Here is a 20,079-nt window from a genome sequence, read left to right as displayed (position 1 = left end):
TATTAAACAGAGTGATTCATAAAGGATCAATTCAAAATGAAATATCAAACACACATTGTGAGTGTGTGTAGTTGTCAAACTGAAAGCAGACATCACAGCCGTTTTTACATCTGCACTCCTGAAAACATGGAAATCATTTGAGGAGGACTGCTCCTGACTGCAGACGCAGCACTGAGGGAATGCTACTTTCAACATCAGGCTACTTTTAGAAAATGACCAACCCTGCCTTTAAGCGTGATATTGATTTGAGGTCATATCGCCCCGCCCTGCTAATCAGGCTACCGGAGCAGCAGCAGCACGGCGCCATGCTTCCTTTCCTGAACACAGACAGAAGAGAGGGAGTTGTTTTGATACAGCTGATCATTCAAATATCTAAAAGAAGTGATCATTCAGATTGGGAAATGTACCAACCTTCCTTGTTTGTGTGACTTTCAAATAAAACACAGTCCTCTCAACCTCACACAGTCCATGTTTTCTTGAAGAATAATTCTCTCAGGTGTTCAGAGTTCAGGTGTGTAGCTCCAGACGCCGCTGCAGCTCAGGCCGTAGTTCTCCTCTCTCACACTGTCGGGCAGCTCAAACTGAGCCAGCGGCCTCAGGAGGCGTCGGATGGCGTGCTCCTCAAACTGAGCTCTTCCTGGATCTCCGACTTTGGTGCCGTGGGTCTCCATGCAGCGGTTCAACCAGCTGTGCAGGCTGGTGGCGAGGGACTGGTCGTAGAACATGTCGCCCAGCAGGATCAGGTGGAAGGCGGCGGGCGGTGAACCGATGATGTTGTGGGTGAGACACACAGGAGGCTGCAGGCCGTTCAGCTCACTGTTCATGTGCGTCGCCACGGCTGCCACTGGAACACAAACAGGCGGGTTAACACGTCACAGGGTTAGGCTTCAAGGAATCATGGTGTTCATGTGTTTCTTTTAATCACAGCAGTCTATATACAGGGTTCACACTCTTTTCCAGGGATCATTTTCCAGGACTTTTCCAGGACATTTTCAGCCATGATGGAGCTGGTATGACAGACCGTGATCGTGCCACGCCAATATTAAGTGTAGTCTTTAACAAGGTTAATCACACCCACTGTGAGCTACCGCTTCAACGGTTAAACATTTAATATCATGTTAAGGTCCATTTTTTACACTTAACAACGCAGTATTATATTTGAAGAGACAATGCTAGCAAACAAGAAACTTTCAATGGATTCTTGTTCCTCGTGTCCCTGGCTGTACCCCTGAGAAGTTTCAGCAGATTTTACTGGAGACTTTTTTAAATTATTAAAGTTGAATTCTGGTCAAATTGCATAGAGACGCTGATATTTTAGAACATTTTAATTCATTTTTCTATAAAACAAGAAACTTTCAATGGATTCTTGTTCCTCGTGTCCCTGGCTATACCCCTGAGAAGTTTCAGCAGATTTTACTGGAGACTTTTTTAAATTATTAAAGTTCAATTCTGGTCAAATTGCATAGAGACGCTGGTATTTTAGAACATTTTAATTCATTTTTCTATAAAACAAGAAACTTTCAATGGAAAGGTCTTCTGGTTTCTGTTTGTAGTTCATTTAAAGTCCCCATGATACTGACAGCAGGCAGAACATTATCTGCACTGAGGACCACCTCCCACAGACGGGATTCTGACAATGATTTGTTTGTCTTAAGAACCAGATACATGCAGTAAAAAAGTCTGTTCTAGATAAAAACTCATTTACAGCCACAGATCTGCTCGACTCTGTCACAAAAGCTGATGATTGTTAGATTCCCTGCATTCCTGAAACGCATCACAAACCATCGACCCGGCCTCCATGGAGGACAGACCTGACAAAGCTTCACTTTTCATTTCTTACAGATCTGCACAAGGATGCAGCCTCTAGTGGACACTCGATGAACTGCAGGATTTTACACCTCAGCATCGGCTTCATTTTTAAAGACCGGAGGTTTCTGCTTAGTTTGACAAAGTGCAGTCTGAAAGCAAACCGAACCAAATGAAAAATGCAGCAATGTTGCAGCTCAATGATAAATGGATTGAGCTTGTAAAGCGCTTTTCTGGTCTTCTGAAGACTCAAAGCGCTTTTTACACCGCAGGTCACACCTACACATTCACACCCTGATGGTAGAGACTGCTGAGTAAAGAGACCATCAGAAATAACTAATCCCTTTCATAGACACACATACGCCACTGATGAAGCAGCGAGAGCAATTCAGGGTTCAGCGTCTTGCCCAAGGACACGTCGGAGATCTGGCTGCAGGAGCTCGGGATTGAACCCCCAAACCTTCGGGTTGAGAGACGACCGACTCTACCAACCGAGCCACAGCCGCCCCTGAATCGCCCAAAATTTCATACGTTAAAATGAAATAATGTTGAGCTCCATCACAGCTTTTTGACTTCTTGCGTCAACCATCTGAGACCTCAGCCAACCACACGAGAAAAAAACCTTCCACCCGTTGACGACATACAGCGAATGTTTTAATGTTCCTATCAAAATAAGAGCCTGAAAATGTGTCCATGCTGTGATGTCATGATGTGAGTAAATAACACAGTAGAGTAAGAGATGAATGAATGCTTACTAGGGTCGATGTCGTTAGCCACTACATGAGCGGCACCGCACAGAATGGCGGCGATGGCGGAGGCTCCGCAGCCGCTGCCCAGATCCAGAACGGTCTGACCCCGACACACTGCGGGGTGGTCCAGGAGAAACCTGAACACAGAGACAGAAACAAACAAAACAGCTGTTTAGGTTTGTGAAACCAATGAGACGCCAGAGTCACTTCCTGCTCCGTGCCACAGGTCGGAATCAAACCTACGGTCTCTGCACATTGTGGCCCTCGAGCTAACCACTAGGCCATTGAAGTGTCTGATGTAACCAGGACAGAGATAATATAAGTTTACAATGGGTGCGTCTGGAGATAGTATCTGAAGGAGATTTAGGAGTCCCTTTAGGTGGAATGTTTAAATTGAGGTGTTGTATAGGAGTATTGCCATATATGGTTGTGTAACTTGATGTTTTTATGACCCATGACGGAAAACAGATGTTTAGATGCATATAAGCAATTGTCTCTGTGTGTTCGACAGAGATCATTATTGGCTTCTTGATCCTCCTGGTCAGACGTGACCAGTGATTCTGTTTCTTGCTTAAATAAAATTATGCTCTTTGAAAGCAAGTCAGTCTCAACGGCGAATTTCTTCATCATCAAACATATCAACAACAAGGAAATCCACATCAATTTTGGCGTCACGGAACAGGATCAGTTGGGGCCTTCTGCAGGGGACCACAGCTTGTTCATTATTTCCATCACTTCGTAAGTGTTTCTTTCTTTTTTTTCTGCACATATTGCAGGAGCTGTTTCTGTCGTATATCGGCAATTTTGGCCGCACTGTCAAAGAACTGAAGTGCAATGATGTGTTGATGTTGGAGTAATTCTCCGTCTAAATTGGGGTTTATTGAGTTAAAAAGTATATAAAGAAAGGGGAATAAAATAAAGAAGAGATAAATAAGAGAAGAAGAGATGAATAAAGTTGAAAGGTAATGATAGCATAAGCGCAACTAGTAACGAGACCAGTTAGCTAAAAAACTATGCAAGTTTAACAAGGACAGGGCCCGTATCCTCTTAACAGTAAGTCATGTGTAAATTAGACACTGAAGTGAAAGTTGGCTTTAAGAAGTAGTCAAATTTGAGTAAAAATAAAACAAAGGGGATCCCTGGCCAGGGTATTTGAATAGATGATAAACGTATAATGTAGGAAAATAAAAGAGAAGAAATAAAGATGAGAAGTGTAAAGATGAGAAGTAAAAAGATGAAAAGTGAAGATAAGGAATAAAGATAAGAGTTTTGAGAAAAGTGGGAAAAAAGCACTGAGTAAAGGAAAAAGTGTGCATTGAAGCATGCAGTGTGAAGTAATTTGTTAAAAGACAATTTGTTAAAAGTTTGACAGAAGTAAAGATTTGATAGAGGAAAATTATAAATGAGTCGACTTCAAAATTTGAACTGGAATGTGTGTGCGCTCGCTGAGGCGCGGCTGTTCTTGGAATGTGTGTGCGCGCAAGCTCTATACAGCCTGAAGTGTTTGTGTGTGTGTGGCTGCTGGACGGTCTCTGTCTCTGTCTGTGTCTTGTCTCTTGTGTTGTGATTTGGATGGCTTTGAGAGGTCTGTGTGGTGTGGAGATGTGTATTTGATCCGGAAATGTTCTTGTATATGTGTGATTGATAAATAGAATAGATGTATTATTAAATAGGCATATATAGCAGGTGATTGGTTAAAAGGCGATTTAGTAACTTATAAGAGGGGACATTTTTGTTTCATCAGTGTTAAAAATCTATGAGCCCTTTGTCTAAGGGGACGTTTATATATCCGATTTGATAAAAAATATGAGCCTTTGTTTCAGAGGACTTTTACTTATCTGATCTTCATCAGTGTTAAAAACCTATGAGCCCTTTGTTTCAGGGGACTTTATATATTCAATTTGATAAAAATCTATGAGCCCCTCAGAGGATGTTTGTTTAATATGATAAATACACATGAGCCTAATAAAGGACGTTTATACATAGCATAAGTGTATATAGTATCTGTTTTTAACAGAAGTGGAGAGACCAGCGAGGATAGTCTGTACCCATTCAGGTAGCAAGTTTCGAGAAAAGAACAGAAAAATTCCTGATAAAGTTTAGAACTGCCGGCTGATTGGAGTGTGAACTTTTCTTTCTGTCTGTTTGAGCGTATGTGTGTGACCACATTATGCTGCGAATTTTGTCTGTTCAAAAAGAACATATAGTTTGGTTTAAAATAGGTGAAGAAGTTGGTTTTGACTATTAGAGAATACATTTTTCTATTTGGCTGTTGACTGGGAGGATACTGTGCTGATTTCTGTGTGTGCATAGACTCTGTGCACAGGGGTGGAGCAGTGATCTTAAAAGTGTGTGTGTTCTGTGCTAGTATATTACCACCCTCTAGGAAATCAACACATTCTGTTTCATTTAATGTCCAATAACTAAGTTTAGCTGAAACATCATATAACAAGACAAAGTTACAAAAGATAATTAGACACTAACTTTATGAACATCCATTGTGAGTAACCGAGTTAGCTCTAGAAATCAGATTCAAAACGGTTCTTTGTGATGCCATTATTTTGCTTTTCTTATTGCCTTACGCCTCAGTCTCTTTATTTCCGGTCTTCACATAAAATGTGCTTTTATTTAGAAAAACTGCAAAGGGGACTTCTGCTACATCGTAAAGTTATGGGAGTAAATACATAGAGCTAAAATAACAACCAAGAGGAGAAAATGTTACACTTATGCTGTTTTGTGAGGTGGATTTATCTTAAAAACCTCTGTTTGGGTGACTTACTCTTTTTCAGAAGGATGCTACATGCAGCATGTTTCCATGTGTGAGCTCTGAGCTCTGACTCAGTGATGAGTGACAGGAGGATTAAATGCAAATGTAACCTTACTGTGCTTCAACTGTAATCAAATAGATATGATTGGCTTAGTTGTCACTTAATAAATCTTAGTTTTCTCACTTAAGTTTTCTTTTAATGACTCCACTAGTAAAAAGTGTACATTTTAGTGAAAGTAGGGGTGTCACAGCACCCACAGCACCCACGGGTGAGATGCGCTTGTCTGTGCATTAAATGCACTAGGTTTGGACCATAGGGTTTGGAGACGATGTTAACCCTTTGACAGCCAGGTTAGACTGGAAGCCCTTGCTAAAATTAGGAGGCGGGTCCAAGAGGCGTTGCCTCACATAGAAAGCCAATTAGCTTACTCCTCCTGTTAAGGGGAGTGGAGAGGTAGCCCCCTCTCCTCCTTCTTCTCTCTGTGGGACACAGAGGGAAGGAAAACACACCCCCAGTAGGGAGACAGCCTTTGCAATAGATAAAAAAATATATATAGATAAAGATTACAGATAATGTGTGCATATTTCACTGAATTGTTATTGCATTGTGTATATGGATTCAGAGTGATTAAACTTTTGTTTTGTTTTCTTTCTGTTTTCTCTGTTTTTCTCTACTATGCTGTGTGAGAGCTAAAGGGAAGACAGACAGATGGATTGTGTCTGAACTGGATCAGTCCAAAAAGGCAGATGAGGAGAGACCCGGCGGGTACTTCACAAGCACTGGAAGCTTGCGGATGACAGCATGTAGGGATCCTGAATCCAGCTTGATCAAGGCCAGTGCGGTTTTATCCACAAACTCTTTCAACAAACACCTGAACTTTTCTATCTGTGTATACACATTTTTTATAGTCAACATCTTTGATACATGCTTAGTCTGTTTTCGCATAGAGGCTTACATTGTTTCTTCTATGTATCACATTACAATTATATAGGAGGAAGTCTTGGCAACAGACTGACTAATTGAAGTATTTGGTCAATAATGGAGTATTTTTGATTTGATTGATCATTTATGGAAAAGTTGATTTGATTCAAATGCAGTTGAGTGCTGTGAATGCTGGTTTCATTGTCTGAGTATGGTCTAGCTTGACCTGGGCTATTTTGAGATGGAACATTGACATTATTTCCATAATTTTAAAGATAAATAAGTGTGATTAGATGCATTCGGTGATAAAGAAGTGCTTTTGCTTTTATAGTAAGAAGGCTTTGGTCTCCTTTGGGGTTGGCAAATTCATTCACTTTCAAGTGTGGTAACAGTACTTTCTAAATAGTTTGACTAGTTTCAGTTTGACTTATAATACGAGGAACTAAGAGGGTCATTGTAATGTCAAAGATGGACACCAAAATTACAAAATCAATCACTCCTGTTGATGTAGTACAGAAGACTAATCCTCTTGTTAAAGATATTCCAAAAATATCAGAAAAATGGAGTAAGCGTTGGCCTGACATTGACCAGCCTTGGCCAGTAGAGGGGACTTTGAACCCGGATGTGATCAAAACAATAGAGGTACTTGTGTCTATATACAAGGTAAAGCAGAAGAAGGGGAAAAAGGGAAAAAGGCGTATGGAGAAAAGACAAACTGAGCTTGGAGTTCTGCAGTTGTTTGAAAATGAAGGACAGAAACTGTTAGAAGCTGCAAATGAAAAAATAGGCCGCGGTATGCAAGAAATACAGAAAAATGATAAGGCAGTGGGTAAGTTAATGGAGAAGGTTAACACACCCTTCTCACATACTGCCTTAGTAAAGAAGCCCCCGCCTTATGAGAAGGAAGCGAAGTTTACTGATGTTTACCCCCAGCTCCCAGTGATTATACAGAAGGGCAACTATCACATCACAGACGAGGATGAACAAATAATCGAGAAGGGAAAGGCTACAACGACCATAGAAATGTACCCAAGCTCCGACAGCAAACATAAAAAGACCCGTTTGAGAAGTTGGAGCGGTCAGCAGTTCAGACGACTGGACATAGAGGATGACAGTGAGAGTGATTCGGATGAAGCTGTTGGTGGATATGACCCAGCAGTAAGACGGAGTTTGTTGTTGAAAAAGCAGAAGAAATACCACAACCTGCATCTGCACTGCTTGCTGAGCTAGTGGGGCTGACTGAAGCATGTCTGTTGGCTGAAGGCAAGCGGGTGACGATATATACAGATTCGGCATATGCACATAATGTATGCCACCTATTTGGATCGGTGTGGAAGAATCGGGGGTTTAAGAAAACAGATGGTTCTCCGATACAGCATCATGCCCAGATAATGAAATTGTTGCATGCGATGATGAAGCCGAAGGAAATCTCAGTGACTAAGTGTGCAGCACACAAAAAGGACATGTCAAGGGTCACACAAGGTAACAAAGTAGCTGATGAGGCTGCAAAGGCGATAACAGGAGCAAACAAATTGGGCAAAGTTCTTCTGATCACCCATGAAGTGGACTTGGAGGATAACATTACGCTCAGGGATGTTGTCTCAATGCAAGAAGCTGCTTCGGCGATGGATAAACAATTATGGAGAGACAGAGGAGCCACTCAAGATTCCACTGGCCTGTGGAGAAATCATGAAGGACTGCTGGTAGCGCCCCCAGACCTGCTGGGTCTGATGATCCAGGAGGCACATGGTTTAGCCCATGTTGCAAGGGGGGAGGTTAGGAGAAAGATCACGAAAGAATATGGTTTTTGGGCACCGTACTTGCTTGAACAAATTGATTATGTCATAGGCAGGTGTACTATCTGTCTAAAAAATAACGTTCGTAGGGGTGTGATGGTTCCTCCCGGTTACATTCCAACGCCAACAGGTCCTATGCGTGAGTTAGTTGTGGATTTTGTTGACATGATAAGACCGGTAGGAGGTAAAAGATACATGTTAGTTGTTGTGGATAGATTTTCAAGGTGGCCCGAGGCCTGTCCAACTAAGCGGAAAGATGCTCAGTCTGTTGCCAAGTTTTTGTGTCGTGAGGTTATAAGCAGGTGGGGACTCCCAGATCGCATATCCTCAGATAATGGGAAAGAGTTCGTGGATAAAACAGTAAGACTAATTCTGCAAAAATTGGGAATTAAACAACGTTTAGGAGCTGTTTATCATCCGCAAAGCCAAGGTGCTTGTGAAAAAATGAATGGTGTGTTAAAAAACCGCATTGTTAAAATCTGCCAACACACAGGTTTGAATTGGATGGAAGCGCTTCCGCTGGCGTTAATGGTGTGTCGTTCAAGTGGGCTCCGTGATTTGCGCATGACACCCCATGAGTTGGCAATGGGCAGACGGATGCCGACACCTTGTTTGCGTACAAGTGGCAAGGGTCCAAGTTTAGCCCTTTTAGAAGATGAAATGCGAGTGTATGTTAATTACATGGCTGCTTTACATAAGAGAATATACACATATGTCTCTGACAGGCAAAAACGAGAGGAGGTGCAAGAGAGACTCGATGAGCAAAAGACGAATGCAGTGCAACCTGGAGACAAGGTATTCGTGAAGGTGTTTAGGAGGAAGTGGTTTAATGAACGCCGCGAAGGACCATTTGAAGTAGTCCGCAGTACGGGAACTGCGGTCCAGGTTAAAGGGTCTCCTACCTGGTATCATTTATCACATTGTGTTAAAGCGCCAACAGAAGAGGTTCCACGATCACAGAACCGAGATGTTGAAAGTGCAAGAGAGCCAACAGAAGCTGCAGAAGCAGCAGAGGTTCGTGCAGACCCCCAAGGTCAGGATCCGGAAGAAGGGATTGACCATGTTGGGGCTATGCATGATGATTTTGATTACACTTTTGATGATGTCAGGGATGACTTGTCAGTCCATGAGCAAGAAAGACGATTTGGTGACATTGATTTACAACATGTCCCAGAAACAACAGAGTCTATTTCTCAAGAGCATGAGTCAAAGACTCCTGAGGGCTGTGATGCCTCTACAGGAAAATTCACAGACCCAGTTGGACCAAGGAGTCCAAGGCCAACCCGAAGAAAGGTTAGACCAAAACGTTACGAGGACTAGAGTAGAAGTGATTTTGGGAAAGTCAGTTCAGCTCCCATGTCAGTGTACAAAGGAAAATAATGGGAAAGGGAAATTCCGAGTCAAGTGGGAAGATAGCCATGGTAAGGTTATTGATTTATTGGGGACATCACCACTAGAAAAGTATGTGTTGCTTAATGATCGAAGAAGGTCAAAGATTGAGGGAGACTGTAGTCTTTATTTACGTAGATCTCAGATTGAAGATCAAGGTGACTATAAGTGTACATATTATGACCCAAAATTAGTAAATATGGGAGAGCATAGTGTCCAATTGGGGTTAGGTTACAGAAACAGTATTGTGACTTTAGTGGTACTAAATGAAACTAGAATTGCAAAACCCCTGGTTGTTGAAGTAGGAAAACTGTCAACTACCATATCAACTCTCCCGCTGATTGAGAAAATAAAGCAGACATCCACCTTTTCAAAACTGAAGGTTACTGACGTCACAGAGATATTGCGTCTAAATACAGCTGAGCCTCAAATGATTTCTACAACTCAAATTCCTGTAAACATTGTGATTAAAGCTACGTTAGGGAATTCAGCACGCCTTCCATGTAAATGTGGAAAATGGAATAATGATGGTAATAATCCCCCTAATTGGAAAAATGCTCGTGGTGAAGAAATAGTGCTAACAGGACCTGAAATTAATAGTATGCCTCGTGATCAAAGAAAGTATATTTTGTATAATCACATAAGGTTGTTTAGGGTTGAAGACGACTGTACACTTGTCCTAATCAATGTAACAGGGGAAGATCAGGGAGAATATACATGCACTTATTTGGATCCAGAGTTTAAATTTGTACCATATCACAATTATTGGGTAAAAGGGTATAGAACTCGTAAGATAATGCTTGTGGTAGAAGGCCTAGATCCTATTGAAGTAGTTACGGTGGCTAAAGAGGTTCAAAAGCAACTAGTCACTCCAAGGGTGACTGATGAACAGATGATGTCTACTACTGTAGCTCAGAGAATAACTAGTAGTATTAACGTATCAACTTTGGTTACTACTCTAGCTGCGAGTAATTTTACAAGTGAGGTTGTAAAGATGGGATCTACTATCAACGAAACAATGATGAGTTCTTCGGTGTCTACAAAGTCTGTAGGTATGATGTTGACATCTGTTGCTACATCTACATTAGTTAAGGCAGCTGAAACAATTCAGATGACTATGTCGAATCTGATTGGTGATTTTGTAGATGCTGACGGGACATCAGAAGTCATGACTAAACATCTTCATGCATTAGAGAAGCGTGAAACCCAATGGAAAGCTTATGGGTTTGATTCCTCGGTGTTGCAAATTGCAGACCCGTGGGCAAGTAGAAATATGTGGTACCAACAGTTGACTCACTCTGTTAGATTGGCTAGTAATTTGAGTGGTCCATGTGTCGTGAGAGTTCCAGCACCAGGCACATGGCCTTCAATTCTAGAGACGGTACCAGAACCTTTAACTTCTAAATGTCAAAATTATGCGCTATCGTGGTTGGTATTTAAGCAACAAGCACCATATGATTATTGGATGGCCGTGTCGGTGCATCTATTTACACCTCAACGGAATTGTGCTTGGTTGAAGAACTTATCATATATAAATCTCCTTGATCAGTATGAAGATATTACGACAGCAGTCCCTGATCCTATGGAAGTGACACCTGTGAAGGTTAAATCTTGTTTTTGTTCAAATGGTACTCATGGTGGAGATGGTATGTTTATGGGAATATCAGAATGTGATAACTATATGATGCAATTTGGACGACGTGATCAAAGGGCTATTGATGACATGTATACAGTGACCTTTCATGCACCACATCGCCGACTGAGTAAAACTCTAAGTGTAAAGAATCAAACTTTACCGGGTAATTTTACCATAGGAACATTTAAAGATATCTGGTGGATTTGTGGTGATAAGGCATACTTATTTTTACCTTATGGTTGGATTGGATGTTGTTATATGGCACAGTTGAAACTTCCGTATGATGTTTTTGTTATTCAGAAGGGACAAGGGTCTGATGAGGATAACTCTACGACAATCTCTAGCAGTAGAAAGAAAAGAGATTTGGCACAATTTCACAACTTGGAGTCTTATCATTGGAGGATAAGTTTGGGAGAGAAATGGGGAATAGGATTGTTTCCATGGTATGGTGTTACATACTTAGCTGATCATATTGATAATATTACATATACCCTACAAGGTTTTGCAAACGAGACCATAAAAGGTTTTGAATATTTGTCAAATACTCAGAGGAGTCATCGATTGACGTTGCTGAAACATGACATGGCTCTTGATTACATTTTGGCCAAACAAGGTGGCCTCTGTGTAGCTTTGAATCTAACTGGAGAAGCCTGTTACACTTTGATTCCTGATGCCACTGACAATATGACTAGTGTCATAGATGCTTTGAAACTAATTAGGGATTCATTTGGTCCATCAGAAAGAGCGGGATGGTCTGCGAATACTTGGTTACAAGACCAATTAGGACCAGTAGGAGCTATAGTGGTTCAGATTTTGGTGGCTACCCTTCTATCACTGTGTGTGATGTTTTGTTTTTGTACGCTGTTGTTGACCTTTGCTAAGGCTATGATATTGAGATGGGTAGGAGTTGTGATGCCAGGAGAAAACATTCAGATGCCGCTACTGAGTGGTAATGACCTAAGTGAAGGTGAGGAGGTCATAGAGATTGGAGAGAAATATCCATTTTTGAATATCTGAATTCAACATTGACTCACTATTATTTTGAACTGGAAGTGAATTGATAAAAGGGGGGAATTGAATATTTTAATCATGTATATTAATCATGTATATGTTAATCATGTAGTGGAATAATGCGAAAGTATGATGCAAAAATTAATATTTTTGATGTTTTGTATGTACAAAGATACTGGTTGTTGATTTTTCTTCCCAGGATGATATTTGGGAGACCAATGTGAGGGTGGCTGATTGTCCAGAGATCCTTCCAGATTAATGGAGTTGAAACAACCAAACTTAAGAAAATGGAGGATGGAAATGAACAACGGAAACCTGAATGAAGACATCATGATGAGGGGTTTCGATTGAAAAATCATTGAAGGTTTATTACAATGTAACTTGTATTGTTGATAAATATTTTTGTATGTTTTACTTTATAGTAGATATTTTTAGCAAGACATATTTTTCTGGAACTGTATGAGATGCATATATTGGGACCTCAGGTGTTTTCTTTCTTTATCGATCCTTAGGGAAAGTGGTGTTAGGTAGGGAGAGGTCCATTGGAAGGTGCGATGGGTCGACCAGCCTGACTTTGGAAAATTTTTAGATTTTATTTCTGAGGTTTTAAATGTGTGCATTTATATATCATCCTGAAAAGTTTTCATAACCCTTTTCTTTTTAATTGGTTTGGAGTACTATAGGTGGTTGCCTGGGGCAGAGGAACCGTGAGAGAGTTTTCCTGTCTACATTGTTTGATGGATAATAAAGAAAGATAGCTGCCTGATGGGTTTTTCGCTCTCACACTCCACAAATAAAATTTTACTATATTACTAAGGTTAAGCATGAACAGAAGTGATTCGTATGAGGCTAATTAACATCATAATTGTATAATTTATCTTGTTTGCGAGACTATAGTCTCGCTAGGGGGGACTATGAAGTGTCTGATGTAACCAGGACAGAGATAATATAAGTTTACAATGGGTGCGTCTGGAGATAGTATCTGAAGGAGATTTAGGAGTCCCTTTAGGTGGAATGTTTAAATTGAGGTGTTGTATAGGAGTATTGCCATATATGGTTGTGTAACTTGATGTTTTTATGACCCATGACGGAAAACAGATGTTTAGATGCATATAAGCAATTGTCTCTGTGTGTTCGACAGAGATCATTATTGGCTTCTTGATCCTCCTGGTCAGACGTGACCAGTGATTCTGTTTCTTGCTTAAATAAAATTATACTCTTTGAAAGCAAGTCAGTCTCAACGGCGAATTTCTTCATCATCAAACATATCAACAACAAGGAAATCCACATCACCATCGCCACCCCTTTATCTTAATGTCTTTGTTGCATAATTTCAACGTATTGAAGCGACTGCTCAAACTAATCTTTAAATGACAGTGAGCCTTTGTCCCAGGCGTCTGATGTGTTAGAAGTCCTTCACTAAAAGGTGGCTAAGGTCCTGGACCTCCTGACAACACTAAAGATCTGCACTGAGCAGCCGCTGAAGTCCTGAAGTCAAACACTGGAGCTCAGAGAGTGTAGTCAGAACAATAGAGAAGACGAGGGAACCAGCTGAACAATTGACTCAGGACTTTTGCTTTTATATCGTTATTAAGACGTCTCCTACTGAGCCAAGACACATGCACATTTCAAAAAATAAATCAACCTGTAGTTGGTCCGAACTTCATGGTGTCACGTCCAACACGTCTTTATGACGTCATTCTCGGTTTGGGCGGCGTGTTCTCATTGGACAAATCATCATTATCATCTTATTTCATTAAAACTTCATTAAAGATAGAGTCGGTATCTTTTCAAAATAAAATACAGACTTCTCCTAAAGCTGCTCCATTGTCCCTTCTGGGCCTCCGTACATGTGTGGTGGTGACTGTGTCTGCAGAGACTCTGTCCTCTCACTGGATTTTACTGTTCTGCTTTGTTCTGGTTGACTCAGGATGTTTCTAGGCGGAGCTGGTGTGTTTTGTAGTGTCTCATCTGTATGCATGTACCTTATATTCTCTAATAATCAACATTTATGTCAAGTAGTCATGCTGCATAATCATATGTATCTCAGTAAACTGTATCTTAATAAACTGAAACTGCGCCTCAGGGTAAAAATGCATTTAGCAGAGCACACAGGAAGGAGCCCTCAGGGGAGGGTGAAAGAAAGTTCAGTACAGCAATACAGAAAGGTGAATCCTTAAAGTTACCAATAAAGATGAAGTTGAACAGATCAGATGGTGAAAAGAGGGCGTGAAGAAGCTTGTCCCCACGCCCCTGCAAAGCCATACATACTGTAATCTTTGTCTGTTTTAGTCTCTTCAGTTGAAGGGCTCACTGCTTTATGACTCCATGAATACAGCTTCCTGTGCTCATGTTCTTTGGCCTCCAGGTCCGGTCTCTGAAGAGGACTTTGCAAACTTTAAGGACTACAATTACACCGTGAAGAAAACAGAAAATAGATTCAGAACTTCAAAATGTTGCGGCTTCATTGGGTTCGGATGTAGGTTTAATCTGGGTCCAAATTTGATACAAAAAGTCACTACAGTTTCCTCCAGACAATGACAGCGCACAGGTGAGTGGAGGAGTGGATACAGTTCAGTGATTGGACGAGATTCAAACCGGCGAATATGACGGACGTGGACGTAGCAGCAAAGAAGAGAAAATATAATCAGAGTGAGGAGAAACACCACAATCATTGTTCATTTTAACTGCATTAAAGTTCATATTTTAACACCATATTTATCGACTTTAAAGGTCACATATTCTGCTAAACCCACTCCCCCATGTTCCTCTAACTCTAACATGTGTCTCTAGTCCGTCTACAAACCCCCCAATGATGAGAAAAGTCCATCCTCTCCATCTTCTGCCTGCTCCACTTTTCAGAAAATGTGTTTGGAGGCCGTTTGGAGATGTTCCCTTCATGACATCACAAAGGGCAGTAGGCCCTCCCCCAGGTGGGTGACACTCCCACAGCTAGGTGTTTGTTCTGCCCTCTGAGGCCGCGATCACACCGAGACGCGCCGCTGCAGACGCGGGCGCTCATAAATACATTTATTTAGTTTAGATTTCCAAGGTAATTCTAATTAGAGGAAACCATGGACCTAACTTCATATTACTTTACTGGAAATGTATTCAAGAAATGAGCAGCTATTTATCACCTGCTTCTCTGGAAATAGCAGAATATAATTACTCGGTGATCATTTTGTGGTGAATTGTGATTTCATTTCAAATAAATGATTTGATAATCGTCACCTACTTACCATGAAATTTGGGGGTAATTTCAAAGAAATTGGAAAAAACAGTTACTTACCAATTAGGACTTGCTTACAATTAAGATCGGGCATTATTTCAAAGAGGTTACGTGCTAATTTTCACTCAATTGTCATGAAATTCAGGGGTAATTTCAATGAAATAAAAAAAAAGTTTGTCTAATTATCACCTAATTACGACGAAATTTGCGGACCTGTAAAGTGTTACCTAGATTTTTGTACAATTCAAAGTGTACATATCATTTTCCAGTAACTTTGACATTTGTCGTTTGAATGATTTACAACGGGGATGTAAAGCAGCTGTGCACCAACAGCTGTTAGTGACGTCACTACTAAAGAGGTTAAAGGTGAATGAAACAGGTATATTAGAGATCTCACCGTGACAGCGCCTGTCCTCCGGGCCAGTAGATCGCCCAGTACGGGTCCTCGTAGGGCCACAGTTCGGGTCTCTCCGTCCAGAATCTGCAGCTGGGAGTGAACAGCCTCAGTCTGAGCTCCGGGGTGAGGCTCTGCTCTCCGACCACCTCCGTGTTTTCACCGATAAATCTGCGGCTGTGAGACACACACCTCCGTCTGAATGCTGTGAACGACCCTTTAACACACCTGCTCCATGTAGAGGACTTAAAGAGTCCAAACATGACCAGTTAGCCACGGAGCTACTCGTCAGAGCCCTTCTTATGTCTCTGTCACCTTCTTTCGTTTTTTTAACATCTTAAAACCCGATAAGAAATGAAAACACACAACTTTCTTCTTCGTTGGCTGGCATCCAAAAAGTTGCATTACTGCCATCTGCTGGATTTAATTATTACTCACATTCCTAAATCCTCCTCAATAAACCTGTTCTCAAGAGAGATTTAAACAAGCATCTTCGTCCTCTCCCTCTCTCCCCACACTCCAAAATACTTTTTACATCTCTTCTTACGAGTCCCTCTCTCTCCATTTCTGACATCATGTTCTGTCTATGTGCTACATACTGTCTACATTTAATAACTACATGTTCAACTGTTTCTGCTAGATTGCATATCTCACAAAGACCAGATGAATGTTTTCCAGTGATATGTAGAGAGCTATTTAAATGACTGTGACTGATTCTTAACCTGGACATTACGACCTCCTCTCTTCTGTTGCTCCCTCTGTATTTTACTTTATCTATTTCCCTCTGAATTGAATATAAATGTCTTCCCTTTGTCTGATTGTTCCGATATTGTTGCCATTCCTGTTTGATTTTACTCCATGTGACTCGTTTCCCCTCTGACTGAGATCATTTGATGTTAATATCAATCCTCTCTTTCTTTACAGCTTCCTTTGCCAACCTGTCCACCTTTTCATTTCCTGCTATACCTGAATGTGCTGGAACCCACATGAACATCACATCTGTCCCCTGTTTAACCACCTGGGAATGTGTAAATATGATTTCATATAATACATCTTGACGACTGTGAGATGATCCTGATTGAATACTGTATAAAGCGCTGACTGAATCACTGCATATCAGCACTTTCCTTCCTTTCATTTGCTCAACACATTCTAATGCAACTAAAATGGCGTACAACTCTACTGTGTACACGTTCAGGAAATCTGACGTTCTCTTCACTACTTCAACCTTGAACCTTTTGGGATAAACGCAGCTGATCCTGTCGCATTTGTCATCGGGTCTTTAGATCCATCTGTGAATACTTGTACATGATCTCCATATCTCTGTTCTATGTGTTCATAGAATTCACTCACTAAATCAACATTTCTTTTCCTTTCCTTTATCTTTAGTAACTCCAAGTCTACTTCAGCTGTCTCAAGCATCCACATTGGAACTGGTGGCCATAAAACAGCTGGACTGATATCCTTGTCATACACTCCCATATCTCTCGCCACTCTATCCCCTATCCATCCAAAACTGGACTTAATTGTTCTCTCTTTTTCCCAGCAATCCTTTAACACTGATTTTGTTGGGTGACTATCTCCATGTCCTCTCAAGTTCAGCCAATAATTAGCTAATAGCTGTTTCCTCCTTAAACATAGTGGCATCTCTCCTACTTCTACCTGAAGTGCACATATTGGAGATGATTTCACTGCCCCAATACATATCCTAAGAGCCTGTGCCTGAATCATTTCTAACTTTGCAAGTGTTGTCTTTGCTGCAGATCCATATACCACAATCCCATACTCAATCCTAGTTCTAATTAACGCCACATATATATATTTTAAGGCAGCAACATCAGCTCCCCAATCCATTCCTACAAGACATCTCATTACATTTATTACTTTTTTATAATAAAAAGAAAAGGAGCTTCATAACAACAGGAATGGAAGTGGAAGAGGTTGAATAAAAAAGGGAAATAAATAAATAAATAAATAGATAAAGAGATAAAATAAGGTTAGTAACTCTCGCGCTAAGTGACCCAGATAAATGATTAGTCTTTTCACTTAGTGGAAGTTACTAACAAAAGAACAAATGCTGCATGAGAGAAGGTGACAGGTCAGAGGAGAAAACACCAAGATGAAGTTTGATAATAAGTTCAGTGCAAAAAATAACAACACATCACGGCACAAAAGCCAGAAGTATCTGCTCCACAATTTCACCCTTGAACATTTACAGCGTGGTCGGGGGCACAGCTCTCTCTGGGGGATTAATCAAACAGTGACGCTCTCCCAACAGAACAAGCTGGACCAAACGGATCAGTGCGCTCTTTTGAACTTACTGCAGAGCGCACGCTTCACCAAATCATCTAATAATGCAAAACCAGCCATGATGTAACATTTCAAAGTAACGCCTGTCACAGACGACTTTTTAAGGTTTTCACACCAATTAGGCAACAGGTCTGTTTCAAACCACACAAAATCACTTATTTTGTGTTTTGAATTAAAAAAACTGGGAACATGCATCTAGGTTGAGATGGATTCTGGCATGCTGTGACACTCGTGGTGCTTTTTATTTGTAGTTTCAATGTTCTACCTCTAGATTCTGTGTGTAAGCATGCTCAGAGCTGTGCTTATATTTACACACATTTCTAAGTAAAAGAACAAGTTGATAAATTCCACTCTTTGCGTGGGAATGTTCTTACACACTCATTACTCACAGATCCGTGCTCACACACTGTTGATAGATGAGCCCCCTGATTTTGTGCTTCAAACGTTCGTACACACGGTTTAAGCACATATCTGTTAGTGAATGAGGCCCATTATCTTTTGTTTCTCTGCAATCACGTTCAACTGGATGCCTCATTATAGAGAGCGTAATGCTGCAGCTCCCCCTGGTGGTGAACCTGTGTCAGTGCAATGCTAGTCCTTAAGACGTGATCATGTGAAAGCCTCCCCCAGTTTGAAGCAAAGAAATAAATCATTTTACAATCTTTAAAAATCAGATATATTTATACAATTTACTATATTTATTTAATACCACATTCTACTCTAATTCTGTGTAGAAGCAGCATGTTTGTGTGGACAATATCACACTGTGGAGCTGAATGAAATGTGAGTCTGTCTCAGAACACTTTCACTAACAGAGACCGCACCTTTACTGATTGAAATAAAGAGTAAGAGTCAGGTGAGGGGGGAGAAGGACAAATGTGTGGATCTTTGTGGAAAAGAAAGTTTTATTTCAAATACAAGCGGAGAAGAAAATTACAGAGAGCAGACAGAGAAATAATCTCTTCAGATCGATCAGTCTGGGAGAAAACTGTGGAAACAGTGACACCTGCTGGCAGAAAGCAGTGATCGCAGCAACAGAACCTAAACATGAATTATTATTCAAATAAAACCCTCCACAGATTGAATTTATTTCTATTTAAAATCCTGAGATAATAAAAACAGAAGGTTCAAACATCAAAGTGTAATAAACATCAGAAGTTAAAAATAAAGATAGTTTGATAACGTGTCCGTTGTTACCCTGACATGATGAATGAATATCAATGATTGAGTCTGCATGTTATTCAGCTCTTTTTATATCATCTCATATTACATCAAATATTCAGGTGCTGATTCTGCACCTGGATCCAGACATCCTGTTTGTAGTTCTTTTAAAAACTCAGTGAAGCCTCCTCTTTGTTTTGATCCAACAAAGAGACGACTGATTGATTATCAGACGACCAACGACTCGTGGTTAAAAGCAGAACTTCACACTTTAACTTGCACAGCTGGAATCAACTTCTACTGTTATCTGTGAATATGAGTCAATGAATAACCTGCACCACTACACATGTCCACAGGGTGGCGCTGCAACAGAAACATTTATATCCAAATCAAAGAGTTCATCTTCGGTTGTTGAGTCATGAAGCAGTTTAAATTCAGAATATGAGAATAGAAAAATGTCCGAGGTCATGGTCCTGTGTGTGACGGTGGAGCTGATCTCAGAGCAGCTCAGACTGCAGCACTGAGAGTCATCTGCGCTGTGATTGGTCCGTCAGTCTCCCAGTAACACAGTCCAGTTAAAGACTCACCAACACACCAGCTGCTGCTTCCAGCTCTGTGATCAGCAGGATCCTCTCTTTAAAGACTCCACCTCCAGCTGTGGATATAAAAAGAGATAAATGAGAGATTAGACTCTGAGAGAGACTTCATGATTATTCTGATCATATAATATCATCGTTATCATGATTATTCTGATTATCAGTGATACAGAACATCCAGTATGAAGAGCAGCAGGGACTTCAGTCCTGCTCAGAAGTGAAGTGGGCGTGGAAAGTAGCACGCCACCTTTCAGCTCTCGTGTTCACTCGTGTTGGTGACTTGAAGCTTAAAGGGACAGAGAGTCCTTGAAGG

General features: G+C 40.8%; 2 protein-coding genes across 2 annotated transcripts in view; both read right to left on the bottom strand.

Moving 5' to 3' along the window:
- The window catches only part of LOC136179673 (NLR family CARD domain-containing protein 3-like), a 130,071-nt gene that overhangs the window by 68,808 nt on the left and 41,184 nt on the right, over positions 1–20,079 (bottom strand). The window lies entirely within an intron of this gene.
- Positions 321–16,286, bottom strand: LOC136179628 (electron transfer flavoprotein beta subunit lysine methyltransferase-like; the record flags this gene model as incomplete). Its single annotated transcript, XM_065956469.1, is given in 4 exon segments — positions 321–844; positions 2,562–2,692; positions 15,703–15,869; positions 16,263–16,286. Coding segments are annotated over 4 exon segments (666 nt in total), but the record flags the coding sequence as incomplete, so codon positions are not given.

The sequence above is a fragment of the Labrus bergylta genome, chromosome 7 (assembly GCF_963930695.1).
Source record: "Labrus bergylta chromosome 7, fLabBer1.1, whole genome shotgun sequence".
NCBI classification, from domain to species: domain Eukaryota; kingdom Metazoa; phylum Chordata; class Actinopteri; order Labriformes; family Labridae; genus Labrus; species Labrus bergylta.
The sequence above is the reverse complement of the archived record's forward strand: the minus strand, read 5'-3'. Positions and strand labels throughout refer to the sequence as shown.